At 49.6% G+C, this 19386-nt stretch overlaps 1 protein-coding gene across 4 annotated transcripts in view; it reads right to left on the bottom strand.

Annotated features, from left to right (window-relative positions):
- Positions 1-7366: 7366 nt before the first annotated feature.
- Hmg20a (high mobility group 20A) overlaps positions 7367-19386 on the bottom strand; it is a 55318-nt gene continuing 43298 nt past the window's right edge. For 2 of the 4 annotated variants that reach the window (XM_090321716.1, XM_090321715.1), the window contains exons 7-10: positions 13437-13512; positions 12970-13185; positions 12307-12448; positions 7367-8036 (exon numbers count right to left, since the gene is read on the bottom strand). In XM_090321716.1, the coding sequence (XP_090177842.1) occupies positions 12312-12448; positions 12970-13185; positions 13437-13512 (429 nt within the window). In that variant the 3' untranslated portion in view covers positions 7367-8036; positions 12307-12311. Of the gene's footprint in view, positions 8037-10547; positions 10801-12306; positions 12449-12969; positions 13186-13436; positions 13513-19386 lie in introns of those variants that run through there. The other 2 variants (XM_090321718.1, XM_090321717.1) reach the window with 2 other exon arrangements.

The following is a 19386-nucleotide window of genomic DNA, read 5'->3' as shown; positions in this document are numbered from 1 at the left end:
TAGAAAATGTTCTTTGGCTTCTGTGGGATATGGAGGCCGGATTCCTCTTGGCCTGGTTGTGCTGCGGGCCCAAGCGTGTTCCCGTGTGCTGTTTCGTGGATGTGGAGTGGCGTTCACAGACAGGGTCTGCACTGTGCTTTTTCCATCCAGTTCTCACACACAGCCTTGAAGGAATCCAGTCACCCCAGCTGTAACGTCAGCCAAGATAAACAAATATTATTTTTCTGGAAGGAATGTCTAGTATGTTCCTTCTTTTTTTCTTTTTTTCCCCGTGTGTGTGTGTGTGTGTGTGTGTGTGTGTGTGTGTGTGTGTGTGTGTGTGAGTCCTAGAGCTTGAACTCAAAGCCTGGGCCCTGTCCCTTACCTCTTTTTGCTCAAAGGTTGGTACTGTAGCACTTGAGCCATAGCTCCACTTTTGACTGGTTCATTGGAGATAAGTGACTGGGCTGGTTTTGAACATCCATAGTAAATGTCACTCCACATCCAGACTGACCTTCCTTCCTTCTTTCCTTCCTCTCTCCCTCCCTCCCTCCCTTCCTTCTTTCCTTTCTTCCTTCATTCTTTCTTCCCTTCCTCCCTTCTACTAGGACTGGGGCTTGAACTCAGGGCCTGAACACTGTCTGTGGGCTTTCTCAAGGCTAGAGCTCTACCACTTGAGCCACAGCACTGCTTCCAGGTTTTTCTCTGTATGTGGTACTGAGGAATTGAACCCAGATCTTCGTGCATGCTAGGCAAGCACTTTACCACTAGGCCAAACCCCTAATTATTTTTAATGGTTTAAATGGAGATAATAATAGTCTCACAGACTTTTCTGCCTAGGATGGTTTCGAACTGCAATCACTGAAGATCAAATCTTTGAGGGAACAGATAACAGACAGTGCCCAGGCTCTGGGTTCAAATCCCACAACTGATACCCACCCCTCCCCACCCCCCAAAAAAAGCCACCAGCCTCAAGGAAAGGTTAAGGTCTCTGGGTTGCTTGCTGATCCCAGGGGCTGTGAAGAGACCAAAGTTCCCAGGAAGAAGCCAAACCCGGGCTAAGCACCACCCTTCATCTCTTCCAGTCCTGCCAAATGGTTTCTTGGCTCATCTCCTCTGAGCAGACCGCCCCCCCCCCCCCCCCCCCCCGGCCCCTGCCAGGCTTTTGGGCTGTCAGCTATGGTGTAATCTCTGCAATGTTCCGCTGGGGCTTTTTTCTTTTTTTCTTTTTTTCTTTTTCTTTTTCCCCTTCCAAATCGAAAAATCTTAAATGCAAATGCCATGTTTTACATTTCCTTTTCCTCGAGGAGCTGGAAGCATTGAAAAAGGAGAGACCAGTCCTTCATTTCTCAGCTCAGCGAGCAGTGGGGGGAGCTGGCTGGGCGCCTGTGCAGCCCTGGAGCACGGGGCCCGGGTGTGAGCCGTTTCCACCCTGCGGAGGATGGAGCTTGGAGACACAGGCTTGTGAGGAGCTGGAAGGAAACCATCAGGGTATGGCCAGGGGGCAGATGTGCTGCCCAGACCTCATATATACAGATATATGTATTATCCATAGCCAATCCTGGGACTTGAACTCAGGGCCTATGCACTGTCCTTGAGCACTTGGGCTCAAGGCTCTACCTACCACTTGAGCCACAGCACCACTTCTGGTCGTGTGTATGTGTGTGTGTGTGTGTGTGTGTAGTTCTGAGGAATTGAACCCAGGGCTTCGTGCATGCCAGGCCAGCACTCTGCCACCAGCCTGCGCTCCCGGCCCCCATATTTTGTTTTTAAATCTACGTTACCTGTGTGACATCTATGTCATTCAGATGCTCATGTCATAAGTGTGTGTGTGGTGCTGGGGATCAAACCCAGGGTCTCTCCGGTGTAGGAGGCAAGCACTCGGTCACTGTTGGATTCAGGCTGTGTTTTCCTTTCATTCTCCAAGTCCAATAATACCTTGGCAACTTCTGTCTGCCATATCCTGAGTGGGTCTGCTCTTCTCCACACCACTGCCTCCTGTCATGGCTAAGCTGTCGTCACCCCCCACCCCTCTCCTGTGCCAGCCTGGTCCATTCTTGGATTATTTCCCTGCCCTCCCATGATCCTCTACCCAGCCCTGAAGGATCTTTCTAGAATCCAGACCCAGCCAGCGCCAGTGGCTCACACCTGTTATCCCAGCTACTCAGAAAGTTGAGACTGGAGGAGTCTGGTTCCAAGCTAGTCTGGGAAGGAAAATCTGCAAGACTCTTATCTCCAAAGAATCACAGAAAAAGCCACAAGTGGCATGGTGGCTCAGGTGCTAGAGTGCTAGCCTTGAGCACAAAGAGGCTCAGAGATGGCGCCCAGGCCTAGAGTTCAAGCCCCAGGACCGGCAGAATAAAATTAAAAAATAAAAAACCAATATATCACTTGTGCAACACTCTTCACGTTATACTTGCAATGAAGTCTTAAGGGTTTTTTTGTTTGTTTTTTGTTTTTTGTCAGTTGTGGGGCTTGAACTCTGGGCCTGGGCACTGTCTCTGAGCTCTTTAGCTCAAGGCTACCTCCCTACCCCTTGGGCCACAGCATCACTTCTGGTTTTCCAGTGGTTAATTGGAGATAAAGAGTCTCATGGACATCAGTGCCCAGGCTGGCTTTGAACTGTAAACTTCAGGTCTCAGCTTCCTGAGGAGCTAGAATGACAGGCGTGAGCTACTGTGCCTTTTTTGGGGGGGGGGGTGCAGACGCTCTCTTAGCTTCTATTCAAGTTGGTGCTCTACCAATTTAGGCCATGCCTCCAACTTCCAGCTTTTTTTTTTTTTTTTGCAGGTTCATTGGTGATAAAAGTTTTATGGACTTTCCTGCCTGGACTGGCTTCGAACCTTGACCCTCAGATCTCAGCCTCCTGAGTAGCTAACATCCATGCTTGGCTTAAAATTTAAGGTCAGACAAAGCTTTGCGGCTGCTTTGTTGTAACTCAGAAGCCAGGATGCCCCTCGCAGGCTCTCCCCAGCCTTGTGTGTTTCCTTCTTCCTGGGATGCCCACTTCCGGAGGGTCGGCTCTTAGCACGATTGACTCCTTCCAATCTGTCTGCTCTCCCAGTTTCCCACAAGGGCCTCTTCCCTCCCCTCCTTCAGTTACAGTCCTGTGTCTTGGCAGAAGGCTGGGTTAGCTGATGAGGTCACTGTCGATGGACCCCCCACCCCGCCTGCCTTCCGTAAATTCTAATATTTAAGTGTCTTCTATTTCTGAAAGTTATTATCCTATGGATTAACTAATTCAATCCGCATAAAAACTCTACCGGGGATGGGAAATAATTCACTGGCAGCAGGCTTGTTCAGCATGAGCAAAGATAGGGGTTCAGTTCCCAGGGTGAATAAAGAATAACATTAAAACACAGTTCATTTACATTCTAGATGAAATCTTTACTAGATAAGTTGCTTGTTTGTCCTCCAAGGCTCAGATCCCCTCTTCTAGTCTTTATGTAATGACTACTTCTTGTCAGGAGAGAGTCAAGCAATTCTTCCACTCCTCAAGAATTGTGTGTGTTGGTAGTTGACACCTGCAATCCTAGCAACTCAGGAAGCTAAGCGTTGAAGATTGCCAGACTGGGCAAATAAATCGTAGAGACTCATCTCTACTTTAACCAGCAGAAAGCCAGCAGTGACCTTGTGGCACAGGTGTTGGCCTTGAGGGAGACTTTTCTTTTTTGCCAGTCCTTGTGGTTTGAGCTCAGGGCCTGGGCACTGTCCTTGGGTTTTCTCAAGGTTAGAACTCTACCACTTGAGCCACAGCACCACTTCCGGCTTTTTCTTTGTACATGGTGTATGGGTGTTTATGTCAATAGACGTTGTAAAGTACTGATTTGGAGGGAGGGAAGAGAGAGAGAGAGAGAGGGTTCCGCCTTGGAACTGAAAGTTGCAAGGCAGGAAATCCTTTCCCAGGAAGAAGCACTCAATTTCCCGCTGAACAATGCTCCACATCCTCATCCTCCAGCCCAGACTGGCCCGGGCTGCCCAGATCCTGCACAGGCCATCAGGGAAGCAGGAAGCCACCTGCTTCTGTTGGCTTTTACCAAACAAGCCTGGCCACCAGCTGTTGCAGGAGGAAAATGCCAGCTCAGCCAGAAGCTGCTTTGTTTTCTGGCTGGTTAGGGACCAAGGGTAGAGAAATGCTAAGGAAGTGTACGGTCATTTTGTTTTCTTTTCTTCCTTCCTTTTTGTTGGTTATGAGGCTAAGAACTCAGGGCCTGGGCGCTGTCTCTGAGCCCTTCAGTTCAAAGCTACCTTGTCACTTCCAGCTTTCTGGTGCTTCAGTAGACCCAAGAGTCTCACCACCTTTCCTGCTCAGGTTGGTTTAGAACTGAGGATCTTCAGATCTCAGCCTCCTGAGTAGACAGGATTGCAGGTGTGAGCCACTAGCTTTTTGTCCTTCCTCTCTCTTTCTCAGTTTATCTTTTTCCTCTCTCTGGAGGAGCAAGGGTCAGGGGAGAAGTCTCTCCCCGCTCCTCTTTTTCTTCATGCCAGTACGGAGGCTTGAACTCAGAGGCTTAGTGGTTACTGTCTATTTGCTGTTTTGCTCAAAACTACAGTCCTACCACTTGAGTCTCAGCTCCACTTCTGCTTTGCTCGTGGTTCACTAGGATGGCAGGCGTGGGCCCTGGCCAGCCAGCTGATGGGATCATTTTCAAATGGCCATGAGGCAAAGGGTGGAAAAAAATGCATCCCACTCACCAATGCAGCTGGGATGACTGGAGACGCGCGTTACAAAACCCACAGGCCCCTGGCTCCATTATTCATTCTCTCTCTTTTCTCCGTCCCCCCCCCCCCCCCGGCCAGGACTCAGGGTCCCTGGGGGACGCACACAGACAACATGTCTCAGCCTCTCTAATGCTGCTGGAGACACGTGACTGCATTCTGGACAAATTAAGTGCAAGCGTGGTCTGGGGCTTCCAGGAAGCCTCTTGGAAATCCAGGGTTGTCCTTTCCGTCCTTGCTTTCTTCTTTCCCTGCTGCCAGGAATCTCAAGCTGCTGGCTGTTGGCCAAGTGGCTATTTTAGACCATGAGGTGACCTTGAGAAAGAAACCATGCCATGGGCACAGACGGGCGCGGGCCTGCTGGTTTTGGAGGCAGCACTCTTGGCACACATTCTTACCCGAGGCTCACACTTCTTATTTGAGCCCGGCGGAGTTTCTGTTAAAAGGTCAAACGCAGACCTAACTCCTAACACCTAATCTTGGTGTTTCCCATATTCCCAAGCCTGGTGGTTTGTTGCCTGATTCTGTCCTAAGACAGATGAGGCATGTGTTGTGTCAAGAAAGAAAACCAGTTAAAACCAACAAGACCTGTCCCAGGCCACCTAGCCAGCTACCCCGACAGACTGGGGCTCTACCAGCCAGCCACCCTTCCCAGCTCCATGCCAGAGCCCCACACCTGTAATCCTCCTTACCCAGGAGACTGAGATCTGAGGATGGCAATTCAAAGCCAGCCGGGGGAGGAAAATCTATGAGGCTAATATTTCCAACTGACCATCTAAAAGCTGCAAGTAGAGCTGTGGTCAAAGAGGTACAGTGCCAGCCCTGAGCAGAAAAAAAAGTGAACAGATGGCCTTCAGTTCAAGCACTGGTACTGGTTCAAGACAAAGCAAAACAAAACTCAATGGAATGGGTAGCCGGTCAGCTTAAAACATTCTTGAATATATATGTGTGTGTGTATTTTTTTTTTTTTTTTTTTTGCTTTTTTGCCAGTCCTGAAGCCTGAACTTGGGATCTGGGCACTGTCTTTGAGCTTCGTTTTTGCTCAAAGCTAGCGTTCTATGACACGAGCCACAGAACCACTTCATTTCTGGCTTTTTAAATTTTTTGGTAAGTTATTGGAGTTGGGTGGCTCATCCACTTTCTTGCCTGGGCTGGCTTTGAACCATGATGATCAGATCCCAGGCTCCTGAGTAGTTAGGATTACCAAGCAAGTCTTTTAGGCACACGTTATCTCTTCTGTCAAAAGACCAAATGTGCCAGGGCAATTGACTTCGAAAACATCCTTCAAGCTCATTCTAGAATGCGACTGCCTCCCCCCCAGTGAATCAGGTGTCACTGTATTGTCATCCTGTAGTTTTTGTTATTGCGAGAGCTGCATCCTCAAACAGGTGAAGACACATTGTGAATGAGCAATTAGTGAAATGAATGTGTGCTGCTTTCCAAGCTCCGACTTGATGATTCATGTGAAGCTGACATTCTTTAAGGGGGAAAAAGCAGAGGCAGGACTCTTCTCTTTCCCATGCAAGCAAAACCAGATCCGGTGGGTTCCACATAGAAAAGTTTTAATGAGACAAACATCAAGCAAGCACAACAACTTCCTAAAAAAAAAAAAAAATGAAAACCAACAAAAGAAAATCAGAAGTTTAATTACAAAAACACACTTGTACGGAAAACTTGGCATTTCAACAGTTCCAAACACATGTACATATATTTTCTCCTAAAATCTGTCAGAAATAAAACACCTATGCCTCCCTTTTTATAAAAAATAAAAAAGGGAAATCTGTGAACACTTGCAGCCAACAGCTTGTTTCTTGAGAGAACCATGGAAGGGTAAGTGTGGTCACATTGAGGAAATTGCTAGAAAACAAGAAGTCTCTGTACCTTGTAGAGAGGGGGCGGCTCAGATCTGCTCCCCAGGATCTGGCAGTGATGAGGGTTGACTCTGAGCCAGGCTGGGTCAGGTGTGGCGACCCCCGAGGCCAGCACTGCCCACTGCCTCCTTGACGCTGATTCCAGAGATCTGGGTATGCATTTGAGTATGCAAATGAGTCCAGTCCCCAGAGAGGACGGCCGGAAGGCGTGGGCTCTCCCAGTCGCCAGTGATGAGCGCAGGGCTGCACGAAGGGCTTTCTAGGAGAGAACAGCGAAGCTAGGAGTGCATGGATGGAGGAGACGCCCAATTCTAGCTTGGCCTTCGCAGGCAAGGACTCTTAAGATGTGGCCCGAACAGCGGCCAGGAGCAGGGAGACAGATGGAAGAACACGTAACCAAGGGGTCTCAGCCCCCCCCCCCCAAAAAAAAACCTGCCAGCCGTTGGGATGTGAGCTTCAGTGCGTGGATCTTGTTTAACAAAATTGTTGCTGTCTTTTCCCACGTTTGGATCAAGTGAGGCTTGGGGTGGGATGTGGCTTGCACCCCAACCTGAGTGTTATGAGAGGGTGGGAGGAAATCAGGACCCCAGAAGAGGCAGAACCTTCTCTGCTTTTGCTCTTAAAAACCCAGCGTCTTTTTCTAAGGCGAGGGAGGGAGGGAGGGGTTTCTTTCATACAGACGCAGCGGTCAATGGCACGTGTGACAACTCCAGGTCCTCTGTCATTTCCTCCTGGGTCACCTGTGTACCCCAAGTAGACCGGGGTTCCCCCTATTTCCACTTAAGAGTAAACTTGGGCTTTCTACCTTCCTCCTGTTTACCCGTGACCTTCCCTTACACACACACTGCTCCACAAGACAGTCAACTGATGGGGGCTGAAGCTGGCTGGGGCGAGGGAGGAAAGCTGGAGCAGCATGGGGGGCGGGGAAGAGCCTGCAACCACGGCGCCCACAGGGGCTGGGAAACACAGCCTGGCTGCCCGGGGCGCTGTCAAGAGGCTGCTTTCTTCCCGGGCGCAGCAGGGCGATGATGGGAGAAGATTGGGCCCGTCCAATGAAAGAGGCTCTCCAGAGCCAGGCTGCGCCCAAGCCCAGGGGTCAGAAAATGGTGATGTGCATACGGCTTAGTATGGATGAAGGAAAAGAAAAAAAAATCCAGCCAAAAGGCATTAGGAAAAAAAGCGACAGCTAAGTAAAAAGCAAACAAACAACAAAATCTGGAGTGCCACCCGTGGAAGGGTCCAATCAGAACTGCCACCTGGGAGAGTCTTCCCGTCCATGGCAGGTGGCAGCGCGGTGGCGGGGCAGGGACAGGTGGTTCTGGACGGCCCCACCCCGTGGCCTCCTGGGGAGAGGGCATTTCACCCCTGGAATCTTCAGTCTTTCTCTGTGGCTCTCAATTCAAATTCCCACAGATGGCTCCTCATTCCACACAAGCCAAAACAGGGAACATCTTGCATCCCTAAGACCTGGAGGGTTTGGGGGGAGGGGAGGGGCAGGCAACAGACAGGAAATGATTGATTAGTTAGGGCTGGCCACTCCAGAAATGCCACTAGCTGGGTGTGGTGACTTGCTCTGGTTTATCTCAGCTACTTGGGAAGCTGGGAAAAGAACTGTGGCTCCAACCTAGCTTGGGCGTGGGTGTGTTGTGTGGGTGGGGGTGGGGGTGGGAGAAGAGAGGTGGGTACAGACTATCCCAGCTCTGGCAGGAAGCTCAAGTAGGAAGATTGGGGTCCAGGCTGGCCCTGGCAAAAGAGTGAGACCTGGCTGGGTGCCAGTGGCTCACACTTGTCATCCTAGCTACTCAGGAGGCTGTGATTGTGGTTCAAAGCCAACCCAGGCAGGAAAAACCGTGAGACTCTTTATCTTCAATGATCAGAAAACTGAAAGTGCCCCTGTGGCTCAAAGTGGTTCAATTCCTTGGTACCACACACACTGAAAAAGCTGGAAGTGGTGCTGTGGCTCAAGTGGTAGAGCTCTACCCTTGAGAAAGCCCAAGGACAGTGCTCAGGCCCTGAGTTCCAGCCCCAAGACTGGCAAAAAAAAAAAAAAAAAAGTTTTATTTTCAAAAGGGTTAAGGCAAAGAGTAGTGTCTGTAAATTAAAGAGCTGGTAAAGCTGCAATCAGCCTCCCTGGGGTGTTCGGGATAACAGTTCAGTGAGAAGCGTGGCTTGGGTCCATTGCTGAACACAGAAAAGCAATTCTGAGAGCCCAATCCAACGGGGGGAGAGAGTAACCTAGGTCAGCACAAAGAATGTATGGTCAATCAAAACCAATTTTCTTCAGGCATAAATGTAAGGCTATTTGTCTGTGTAGGAATGTTATATGCTATGCTCAATAAATGTTCTGGAGTTCATAAGAAAAGCAGTCATGTGAGAGATAACATTTTTTTTTGGGTTGGGCTATTTAGGGGTCCGGATCTGGCCAGAAAAAGTCCACAAAACTTCATTTTTTCTGAACTAACCATCAAATAGCTGGACTAGAGGTGTGTCTCAAGTGGCAGAGCACCAGCTGAGCCAGCAACGGGAGTGAGGGGCCCTAGATTTAAACCTCAACACTGCTCCCCTCTCCCCAAAGGATTTTTTTTTTCTTCAATTCTTAAAACAGCCAAGTATTTATCATTTGATTCAACTGGAACGAGGCAGCATGTGGGTTTTAATGGTTCAGGCCGAGTGGTCACCTCTCGGGATGGCCATGGCGGCTCCTTGTGGCCAGCCCCTGAAGGTGACAGAATTCTCTGTCATCATGGATGGCAACCTTTCTGTTGGTTGGTTGTGGGGCTTGAACTCAGGCCTGGGCCCTGTCCCTGAGCTCTTCAGCTCAAGGCTAGTGCTCTACCATTCGGAGCCACAGCTCCACTTCTGGTTTTCTGGTGGTTCATTGGTGAGAAGTGTCTCATTGAGTTTCCCACCTGGGCTGGCTTTGAACCTCGACCCTCAGGTCTCAGCCTCCTGAGGGGCTGGGATGACAGGTGTGTGCCACTAACGCCTGGCAGGCCTGGAACCTTTTCTACATCTCTGATGCTCAATGCAAGGCTTTCTAGTGGTCCTACCCTATTCCAGACAATGCCTCTTTAGAGCCAAGTTTCCGGAGCAACCTGGAATCAGAGGTGAGACACCGTGCTCTATTTGTGGCGTCTGCACGTACTCCGAGGGCCCTCTCACCTCTGTGGGATCCAGTTTCCGCATGAAGTGCAGCATTTCTCAAGATGCCCAAGAGCATGGACCCCAGCTTCCCTCCCTCCCTGGCTCCTGACAGGAGAGTGAAAGCTCTGCCAAGCTCGTGTCAGAGTAATTAATTGCACCACGAGTGCTGGGGACATCAGGCCTAGCTGCCTGTGCATATTTGTATAATGAAGCCAGGCTAGTATTAATCACAGCCCTTTATAATTGTTTCATTTGACAGTGGTGGGGAGGCGCGGGGGAACCAGCTAGGCTGAGCTGAGCTGGGATGCTGCATGGCGAGAAGCTGTAGTAACCACAGCTAGAATTTGCAGGTACTTTTGCTTTCCCCAAGGGCACAGTATTTGTAGATCAGAAACAAGGGTAATGGTAATATTCTTGGCTTTTCGACGGCCCTTCAGTGATCATGCTTCAAGTGGGAAACCACTGTCCTGCCTGCCCTGCATGCAGCAGGTGAGGTGAGACCTTAGCCCATCAATTACTGTGGGCGTGCTCTTCCACGCTGGCTCTCCCAGCTCTCTTTTCAAGCCTACCAGAGTGTTAATTGAAAACACTGTGTGAAAATGAGAAGGCTCGTGGAAATCCCAGGCCTAGATTTACAAGCTGTTCTCTTTTTGTGGCAGCGGCAGCAGCAGCATCACCACCCGTTCCCTGTCTGCAGGGAACCCACCATTGAAGTCTGCTCCATCTCTGGGCTGCAAGAACCAGAGGCTGGCAGAGGCGAAGCCTCCTGAACTCCACGGAGCAGCGGCCATCCAAGGGCAGGCCCCAGAAGGCCAAGGACTTCTTTCTGCCAGCACCCCAAGGAGTCAAGGATTTTTAAAAATTTATTCTTATACGTGTTGTGGGAAGTCTAAGACCAGCTAGAGTATCAATTATGTATCCATTCATGCCTGCAGGACAAAAAGACTCAACCTAGGATGCTTTGAAGGTGTCTCCTGCTGTGGACTGCGGCTTTCACCCCGGCTCGGCTGACTGTATAGTCCACTCTAACAGTATTGCACACTTCACGTCTGCAGGCGACTCAATCACAGACCTCAGGGCTGACAGTCTGGGGGATGGCACGGGAAGATCTATGTATACAAGCTGCTCATCTGAGGAAATAATCCACCCGCCTGCCCTATCTTTATCTATCTATCTATCTATCTATCTATCTATCTATCTATCTATCTAATCTATCTAATCTATCTTTCGAGGGGGTTTCTGGAGTGACCAGGCCCCAGCATCAGAACAGCCTGACACAAAAAGTAGATTGTGATTGTGTAGAAATAGGACCTTTGGGAGAAGGGGAGTGTGATTTTCAACAGGCCCAGGGTTTCCTTTTGGGAGTGCTGAAAATGTAACCTGATTACATTTTGTCATGACTGACAAAATCTGACTCTACGATATCTCTCTATCTGTCCATCTCTAAATAATCTGCCTCTCTACCTGCCAGCCAGTTCTGGGGCTTGAATTCAAGACTCAGCTGCTGTCCTTGATCTTTTTTTTTTTTTTTTTTTTTTTTTTTTTTTTTTTTACACAAGGCAGGAGCTCTAGCTTTTGAGCCACAGCTCTACTGCAGGGTTTTTGGTGGTTCACTAGAGATGAGTGTCTCACAGACTTGCCTGCCCGGGCTGTTTTTGTTTTTGTTTTTTTTTTGCCAGTCCTGGGCTTGAGCTCAGGGCCTGAGCACTGTCCTTGGATTTTCTCAAGGCTAGAGTTCTACCACTTGAGCCTCAGCATCACTTCCAGCTTTTTTCTATGTATGTGGTACCGAGGAATCGAACCTGGGTCTTCGTGCATGCTAGGCAAGCACTCTACCACTAGGCCAAACTCCCAGCCCTGTAGTTTTTGTTTTGAGAACAGCTTGGGTGTGGCTTCTTACCCAGTCTCCAAACCTGAAAATAAATTTGGAAGCAAGAATGGAGGGCCAATCAACCTCGAACTCCTGTTCTACCATTACCACTCTAATATTTTTCTAGTATTTTTCTAGTATTTCTTTAGAAAGATCTTGCAGAGGGTGGGAGTTTGGCCTAATGGTAAAGTGCTTGCCTAGTACGCAGGAAGACCCAGGTTTGATTCCTTAGAACCACATATACAGAAAAGTCTGGAAGTGGTGCTGTGATTCAAGTGGTAGAGCTCTAGCCTTGAGAAAGCCCAAAGACAGTGCTCAGGCCCTGAGTTCAAGCCCCAGGACTGGCAAAAAGAGAGGGGGGGGAGGGAGAGAGAGCGCTCACACGTCATCCCAGCTACTCGGGAGGCTGAGATCTGAAGACTGAGGTTCAAAGCCAGCCCAGGCAGAAATATCCATATGATTCACATCTCCAATTAACCACCAAAGAGCCAGAAGTGGAGCTGTGGCTCAAGGAGAATGCTAGCCTTGGGTGAGAAAGCTTAGAGACAGCACATAGGACCTAGGTTCAAGTCTTACTATGGGTACACACACACAATCTACTAGAAAGATCTTCAGTAACCACACAACAGAAACTGAACCCTTGTCTTGCCTCCATTCACAGAGTGGAAGCCGAGGGACTCAGTGCAAGGACGGGGGCTGGCGAGGACCGCCGAGAGCACTCACCGGGCCTAACGGTCCAGCCTGCTCACCACCTCCCTGACGGTGGCGATGAAGTTTTCATTGTCTTGGGGATTTGCCAAAATGATGCTGTGCAGTCTGTTCATGTAGGAGTCAATGGTGTCCAGGGTGGGAGTCTCTCCACTTCCTGAAGGGGGGGAGGAGAGGGAGGGAGAGGGGAAGAGAAGGAGAGAGAATCTCCCATTCAGTTCAACTCCAAAACATTCCAGCAAAGCCGCAGCAGGAGAAATGGACTCTCGAGTGGTTTGCTCCACAAATATTTTAATTTTGTAGGAATGACTTTAAGGCCACAAAGAGATGAAAGTGGCTAGACGTGAGGAAGGCTGTGACTTTGCTCTAAGCCCTTCTGCATGTTTTCCCTCCCTTTGGACAGAATGGACAGGCGGGGCACAGGCCTCCTCCGTTCCCCGTCCCCCCTCTGTCCCCTTACCGGGCAGGGCCCGTTCCCCCCTTACCGGGCAGGGCCCGTCCCCCCCTTACCGGGCAGGGCCGTCCCCCCTTACCGGGCAGGGCCCGTCCCCCCCTTACCGGGCAGGGCCGTCCCCCCTTACCGGGCAGGGCCTGTCTCCCCCCTTACCGGGCAGGGCCGTCCCCCCTTACCGGGCAGGGCCCGTTCCCCCCTTACCGGGCAGGGCCGTCCCCCCTTACCGGGCAGCGGCATGCTGGCGAAGCTGCTGGCCAGCGCCTGCCGCAGCGTCTCCAGGTGCTGCTGCAGGACGGCGTTGCGGCCCCGCTCCTGGACCACGTCCCCCTCCAGCTTCTCCACGGCCGTGCGCATGCTCTCCACGTGCTTCTGCAGCGCCGCGTTCCGCTCCTCGAACTCCATGTTGGACTTGCGCAGCTGGCGCAGCTCCGCCTCGCGGGCTGGGGACACAGGGCCCGGGGCGCCGTGAGGGGGGCGCCCAGGGCGGGTTCCCCGCCCGCGGCGGGGGTGAGCTGTGCGCCACGCGGGCGCAGGCCTGGCAGGCCTCGTCGGGGGCCCCCACCCCGCGCACCGCCGCGCACCGCTCGCCCTGTGTTCCGGGGACCGGGCAGGCGGCACTCGCGCAGAGGGCGCAGGCGGGCCGGGCCGCCTGAGCGCAGCCCCGCGGACAGGAAGAGCACCCCGGAATCACCTTTGCTGTGGTTCAGGAATTCCTCGGTGAATATGGGGATGTCGAACACGGACCGCTCCTTCACCTCCGCCTCCTTCTGCGAGGAAGCACAGCCGTTAGGCGGAGGAAAGGTGGTGATCCCCCCGGGATCGGCCCCGCCGGGGCGCCAGCACGCACGCCAGTCAGCTCTCGTAGGCGCGGGAAACCTTCAGCAAACCTGCACGCATGGCCGCTTCCTGGGTCAGTACTGGGGCCTGAACTCAGGGCCTGCACGCATGGCCGCTTCCTGGTGCAATATTGGGGCTTGAACTCAGGGCCTGCACGCACGGCCGCTTCCTGGGTCAGTACTGGGGCCTGAACTCAGGGCCTGCACGCACGGCCGCTTCCTGGGTCAGTACTGGGGCCTGAACTCAGGGCCTGCACGCACGGCCGCTTCCTGGGTCAGTACTGGGGCTTGAACTCAGGGCCTGCACGCACGGCCGCTTCCTGGTGCAATATTGGGGCTTGAACTCAGGGCCTGCACGCATGGCCGCTTCCTGGGTCAGTACTGGGGCCTGAACTCAGGGCCTGCACGCACGGCCGCTTCCTGGGTCAGTACTGGGGCCTGAACTCAGGGCCTGGACTGCCCCTGAACTTTTTTTTTTTGGCTCAAGGTTGGTGCTCTACCACCTGAGGCACGGCTCCACCGCCAGCTTTTTGGTAATTCATTGGAACTAAGGGTTTCATGGGCTCTCTTGCCAGGGCTGGCTTTGAACTGGGATCCTCAGATCTCAGCTTATTGAACAACCAGGAGGATAGAAGTGAGCACTGGTACCGGTTAAGAAGGCCCCTTCTTAACTCCGTGTTTTGAACCGTCTCCTAGTATGGAGCTGTGAACACGGGTAGGGCAGGCAATCATTTTAAAAGGCTATTTTTTTTCCCTTGTCATTTCTGTTGGCTGTGCATGTATGTAAAATGCTGAGATAAGATTTGTGCCATCGAATGTGCAGACTGGACAGATGCATGATGCAGAGAGATCTTCCTCTCAAATCACAAATAAGGCACTTCTATTTCCTTAAGAAGGAGCCAGCTATCTTTGGGGTTCTTGTAGTCTTTTCTTCAAACACAAGGGAAACAAAAACAAAAACCAACCAACTCCCCTCCCCCCAAAAAAACCCTCAAAAATAAACAGGCTCTATAAACAAGAACACTAAAGACTATGTGAGATAGGAAAGAAATAACAAGGCCTAAAATTAATTCACCAATGAACCACTGACATAAAAGTCTTACAAAATCACTGCAAAATATATTCAAGTACAATCCTTAAGAAATGAGTCAGTATTTCAAGATGCTTTGGCTGCCATTTCAACAATGCATATGAAGTTGAAAGTATAATGAATATAAATTATAGGTGTCTTGGCCAGGTGTTTAAAATCTTGCATAATATCAGAGAGTAAAGAAAAGGTTAGGGAAGGAGTGCAGGAGAAATTACTACAAAAACCTGAAGGCTCCAAAATCTTTAGAACATGAGAGATAGTGAAGAAAATACCCAGAAATCATCCCTATAAAAACATGTTTAAAGAAGAGATAGGATGTATCTTTTTTTACTTGTTTCCACTAGTTTTTATCTTTGAACACAAAAGTGATTTGATGCCCAATAGAAAAGCTAAGCAGTTTACAGCCTGCGAGAAAATCGTGACAGCTGTTCCTGTTTCCTTCTGCTATTGGCCTAGGAAGGGGCGGTGGGTGCAGAGGGTCAAGACAGACATTTAACGTGGAAACTTGCCTGGGCCCAGGTGGCTCATGCCTGTGAGCCTAGTTATTCATGAGGCTGTATTCTGAGAGTCACAGTTCAAAGCCAGCCTGGGCAGGAAAGTTCTTGAGAATCTTTTCTCTTCTTTTTTGGTTGGGTTCTGTCCCTGAGCTCTTTCATTCAAGGCTAGCACTCCACCACCTAGAGCTACAGCATCACTTCTGGTTTTCTGGTGGTTCATTAGGCAGGCTTTGAACCGTGGTCTTCAGATCTCAGCCTCCTGAGTAGCTAGGAAGATAGGCGTGAGCCACCAGTACCTAGCTTCTGTGAGACTTTTTTTTTTCCTTCCATTCCTGGGGCTTAAACTCAGGGCCTGGGCACTGTCCTTGGGCTTTCTCAAGGCTAGAGCTCTACCACTTGAGCCATAGCCCCACTTCCAGCTTTTTTTTTTAAATGTATATGGTACTGAGGAATTGAACCCAGGTCTTCATGCATGCTAGGCAAGCACTCTACCACTGGACCAAACCTCCAGCCCCAATCTTGTGAGACTTATCTCAAAGTATTAGAGTGCTAGCCTTGGGATGGCACCCACGCCCTGAGTTCTAGCCCCACAACCAACCACAAGAAAAAGAAAAATGAAATAAAACAAAAAAAGAATGAAAGGTAGAAATCTGGTGGTATGTTCTCATATCCCCAGCACTCAAGAGGCAGAGGCACGAGGATTGCGAATTTCAGGCCTAGGCTACAAATTGAAGCTCTGCGAAAAAACAAAACCAACCAAACAGCAACAGAGGCTTGGCCTGTGATTTCAACTATTCAGGAAGTGTAAATAAGGGGACTTAGGTCCAGGTAGGTATAGATTCACCCAGGCAGGAACATAAAACAAGCCAGGCACCGTGGCTCACACCTGTAATCCTAGCTACTCAGGAGGCTGAGATCTGAGGATTGTGGTTCAATGCCAGCCTGGGCATAAAAAGTCCGTAAGATTCTTATCTCCAATGAATCACCAGAAAACCAGGTTCAGGTGGCTCTATAGAGCCCTAGCTAGCCTTGAAACTAGCTGAAGTGCTCAGAGACAACTCCCAAGCCCCCAGAGTTCAAGCCCCATGACTGACTAAAAAACAAAACCAAACAACAACAAAAAAAACCCCTACAAAACTGTGGTAAAAACAGTTAAAGTAAAAAGGGCACGAGGAGTTAGGCCTCAAGGTGACTGTGCTTCAGGGCTCATCCAGAGGAAAACGTTATCCTACGATGGCATGTGCTGGTCCATGTCAGAAGTATAGATAGGAGGCTCACAGACCTGGTAAAAACCTGGAAAATCTATCTGAAAAATAACTCAGGGAAAAAGAATTTGAGGCATGGCTCAAGGGGTAATCTAGCAATGGAAGAGGAAGAGGAGGAGGAGGGGGGAGGGAAGGAGGGAAGAGGGAGAAGAGAGAGGAGGAGGAGGAGGGGACGAAGAAGCACAGCATTTATTGGGGGAAACAGTTCATTGCAAAGCACTTAATTTTTACCATCTCTTTTTCCTTCCCAGAGAAAGAAAAGTTTCCCAGAACAATTTAAAAATAGTCAACAAAAATGTCCGTGGACAGCCCCGCATGTCCACATGAAAGCTTTGTCTGGGGCCCGCTCCTGAGTGGAGTTCAATGAAAACCAGTGTACAGGCAGCTGGGCTCGGGAAGGGAGCACTCTGACTCCCCAGCGTGGACTCTCCACGGATGAGTCACAATGCTGGTTAGTCCACTGCCTCCTGGCCCTAGCAAAGCATTCACCCTGCAAGAGGCAGGGCCAGCCCCCAAACCCCAGCAGCATCCTAGGTCAGTCACGCGACTCGAGTCTCCTATTTAGCTGCCAGCCGCAGGTAACAGCGTGCTCGAAACCCCTCCCAGGCCTCAGCTCTTCTCAGAATTCCACTCTGTGTAGTCAGGGCAGTCCCAGGCTAGCTCATTACATCAGGGCAGAGGCCGTGCCACTTAAGTGCACTAAACATACCCTGACCCTTGGTACAGATCCTGGGAGTGCAAACGAAACATTAAAGCAATTAAATGAAACTGTGGAGTCTCTAAACACAACGGAGGGATTCGACTGCATGGCACAGTGGTAATAAAAAGCGTCAGCACTCTGCCATCACGGAGGACGCTTCTCTTTCCAGCACGAGGAGGGTTCTCCCGGGGACTCCCATAGACTTAAGCTGCTTCAAGTATTGCTCAAGGGATTAAAATCATAAGGATTTGATTACCTTCTCATCGAAAGGGTCTAATTTGTTCAGGTTGAGTGTCATTCTGTCATTTGTCATAAATTAAAGGAGCAACAAAATTCTTGTTTCTATCTTAGTGTTCAAAGGAGGGGGAAGACACTTGGAAGAGGGGAGCAGCCGCCGACTCCCCAGCCTGGCGCTCTGGCTGATCTCAGAGAATGCGGGTACACTTCATTCTGGCCTTGCATTTATATCCAGAGCACAGGATCAGAGAACTGAGGCCCCTGTGAATGGAACCTATTTTGCTGTGCTCCAGGTTCAAGGTCAGGATTTCAGAGCAGAAGAGGGGGTCCTCTGAAGTGCCCTTCACCTTGGGGATCCGTCTGTAACCATGAGCCAGGCTGCAGGGGCCCTGTGTGACGCACACTGCCTTCCATCTGCATTTACTTTCTGTAATCCCTGCTGTGTGAAGAAAGCACTGCCTGGCATCCATGGCTCCCGTCGGCCACTATGGTTACTTGGGAGGCCGAGATGGGTAGAATCAGCATGCTTATTAAAGCTGCCACAGGAAGCTTAGAACAGGTGAATCTCCGTCCGAGTACTGTCTGGAAAGGAAGCCAGAGGGGACCTCAAAGATAACAGGTGCAAAAATGGTCTGGTGGGGTGGCTCAGCAGGAGAGAACCTGCCTAACAAGTCTGCAGGCCCTGAGTTCAAACCCTAGTACTAACCCCCCCCCCCCAAAATACATGTAAGGAAATCGTAATTTAAAAAACAATTCGGTTCACATACTGCAGTTGCTCTGAAAATACCTAGTTGAAGAAATATATTATTCAAGGGAAACAAACAAACAATGAGGGACACTAGTGTTTCAAGAGCCTGGCACTGAAATCTTGACCTGCTTGGGCACAGCAGCCAAGAAGACCATGGCTGGCTGTTTACCTCCTCACATGCTCAGTTTTGGTTTGGTTCAACCATCTCCCAACAGGAAAACCCCGCAGAGACTCATCACTTTCTATAGATGGCAAAAAGTATAGACATTTCAGTGCTTCTTTCTGTCATACTAACGCATTGCAATAAGACGCTTTGTTTCACTAACCAAGAGCAGCAGCAAAGGAAAACTTCTCTGAAAGTTACCATAGCTTTTCTTTCACTATAGATGGTACTAAAGAAAAAATGCCTCAGCCAGGAACACCAGGCTCAGGGAAAGAGTCAGTGACGGATGAGAATATGGCAAATTGACTCAGATTCCTCCCTCAAGTAGGGAAAAAGAAGAATAGCATTACATGCTATTGGTGATGACACCCACAGAAGAGGGAAGTAAAAGCTAAGGGGATTGGTGGGTGTGGGTCGCTCATCTTGTCATCCTAGCTACTTAGGAGGTTGAGCTGAGGAGCTTGGTTCAAAGCCAGCCCAGGCAGAAACGTCTGTAAGACTCTTATCTCCAATAAAAACTACCAAAAAAAAAAGCCTGCAACTTTACTCAGCTTTCAGCTTTCATTTAAAACGCAAAGTATACATTTGAAATATCTCAAGCAGTATTCATTTGTAAATATCACAGTCCTACTTTAGAGGAGAGAAAGGTCACATTTAACTAACTTAAACAGGATTTATAAAAAGAACAAAGTACTAATATTTACTATGTCTTCCACTTTAGAATCCATGGATAATTAAGACATTTAATCTACTGGATATGTGAATCACAATTGTTTTTTATGTCTTAAAAAGTCATCAAGTTAGTTATGAGAGCTATAACCTCAAACTAAATAAGTTACTAATTTGAAATAAATGGTTTTTTCAGTTTAGTTTTTTTAACCCAATTACCTATAGAAGAATATATAACTTGTTTTTTTTTCCCTTCAAAATCTATTATTTCAAGTCATCTTTGAGTTCTTCTATAAAAAGCAGCTCTGTTTTATCTCCTCTGTGCAACAGCACCCTGTAAGGGGGAATGGGGTTGGATATAAAGAGAGAAACTAGACCCAGGTGTGCTTCAAAGAGATCACACATCATCCAAGAATGAGAAAAGCTAAAGGATCTG

Source organism: Megascapheus bottae, chromosome 30, assembly GCF_031878675.1.
Source record: "Megascapheus bottae isolate mThoBot1 chromosome 30, mThoBot2.hap1, whole genome shotgun sequence".
Lineage (NCBI taxonomy): Eukaryota > Metazoa > Chordata > Mammalia > Rodentia > Geomyidae > Megascapheus > Megascapheus bottae.
Note: the sequence above shows the minus strand (reverse complement) of the source record. Positions and strands in the feature narration are given on the sequence as shown.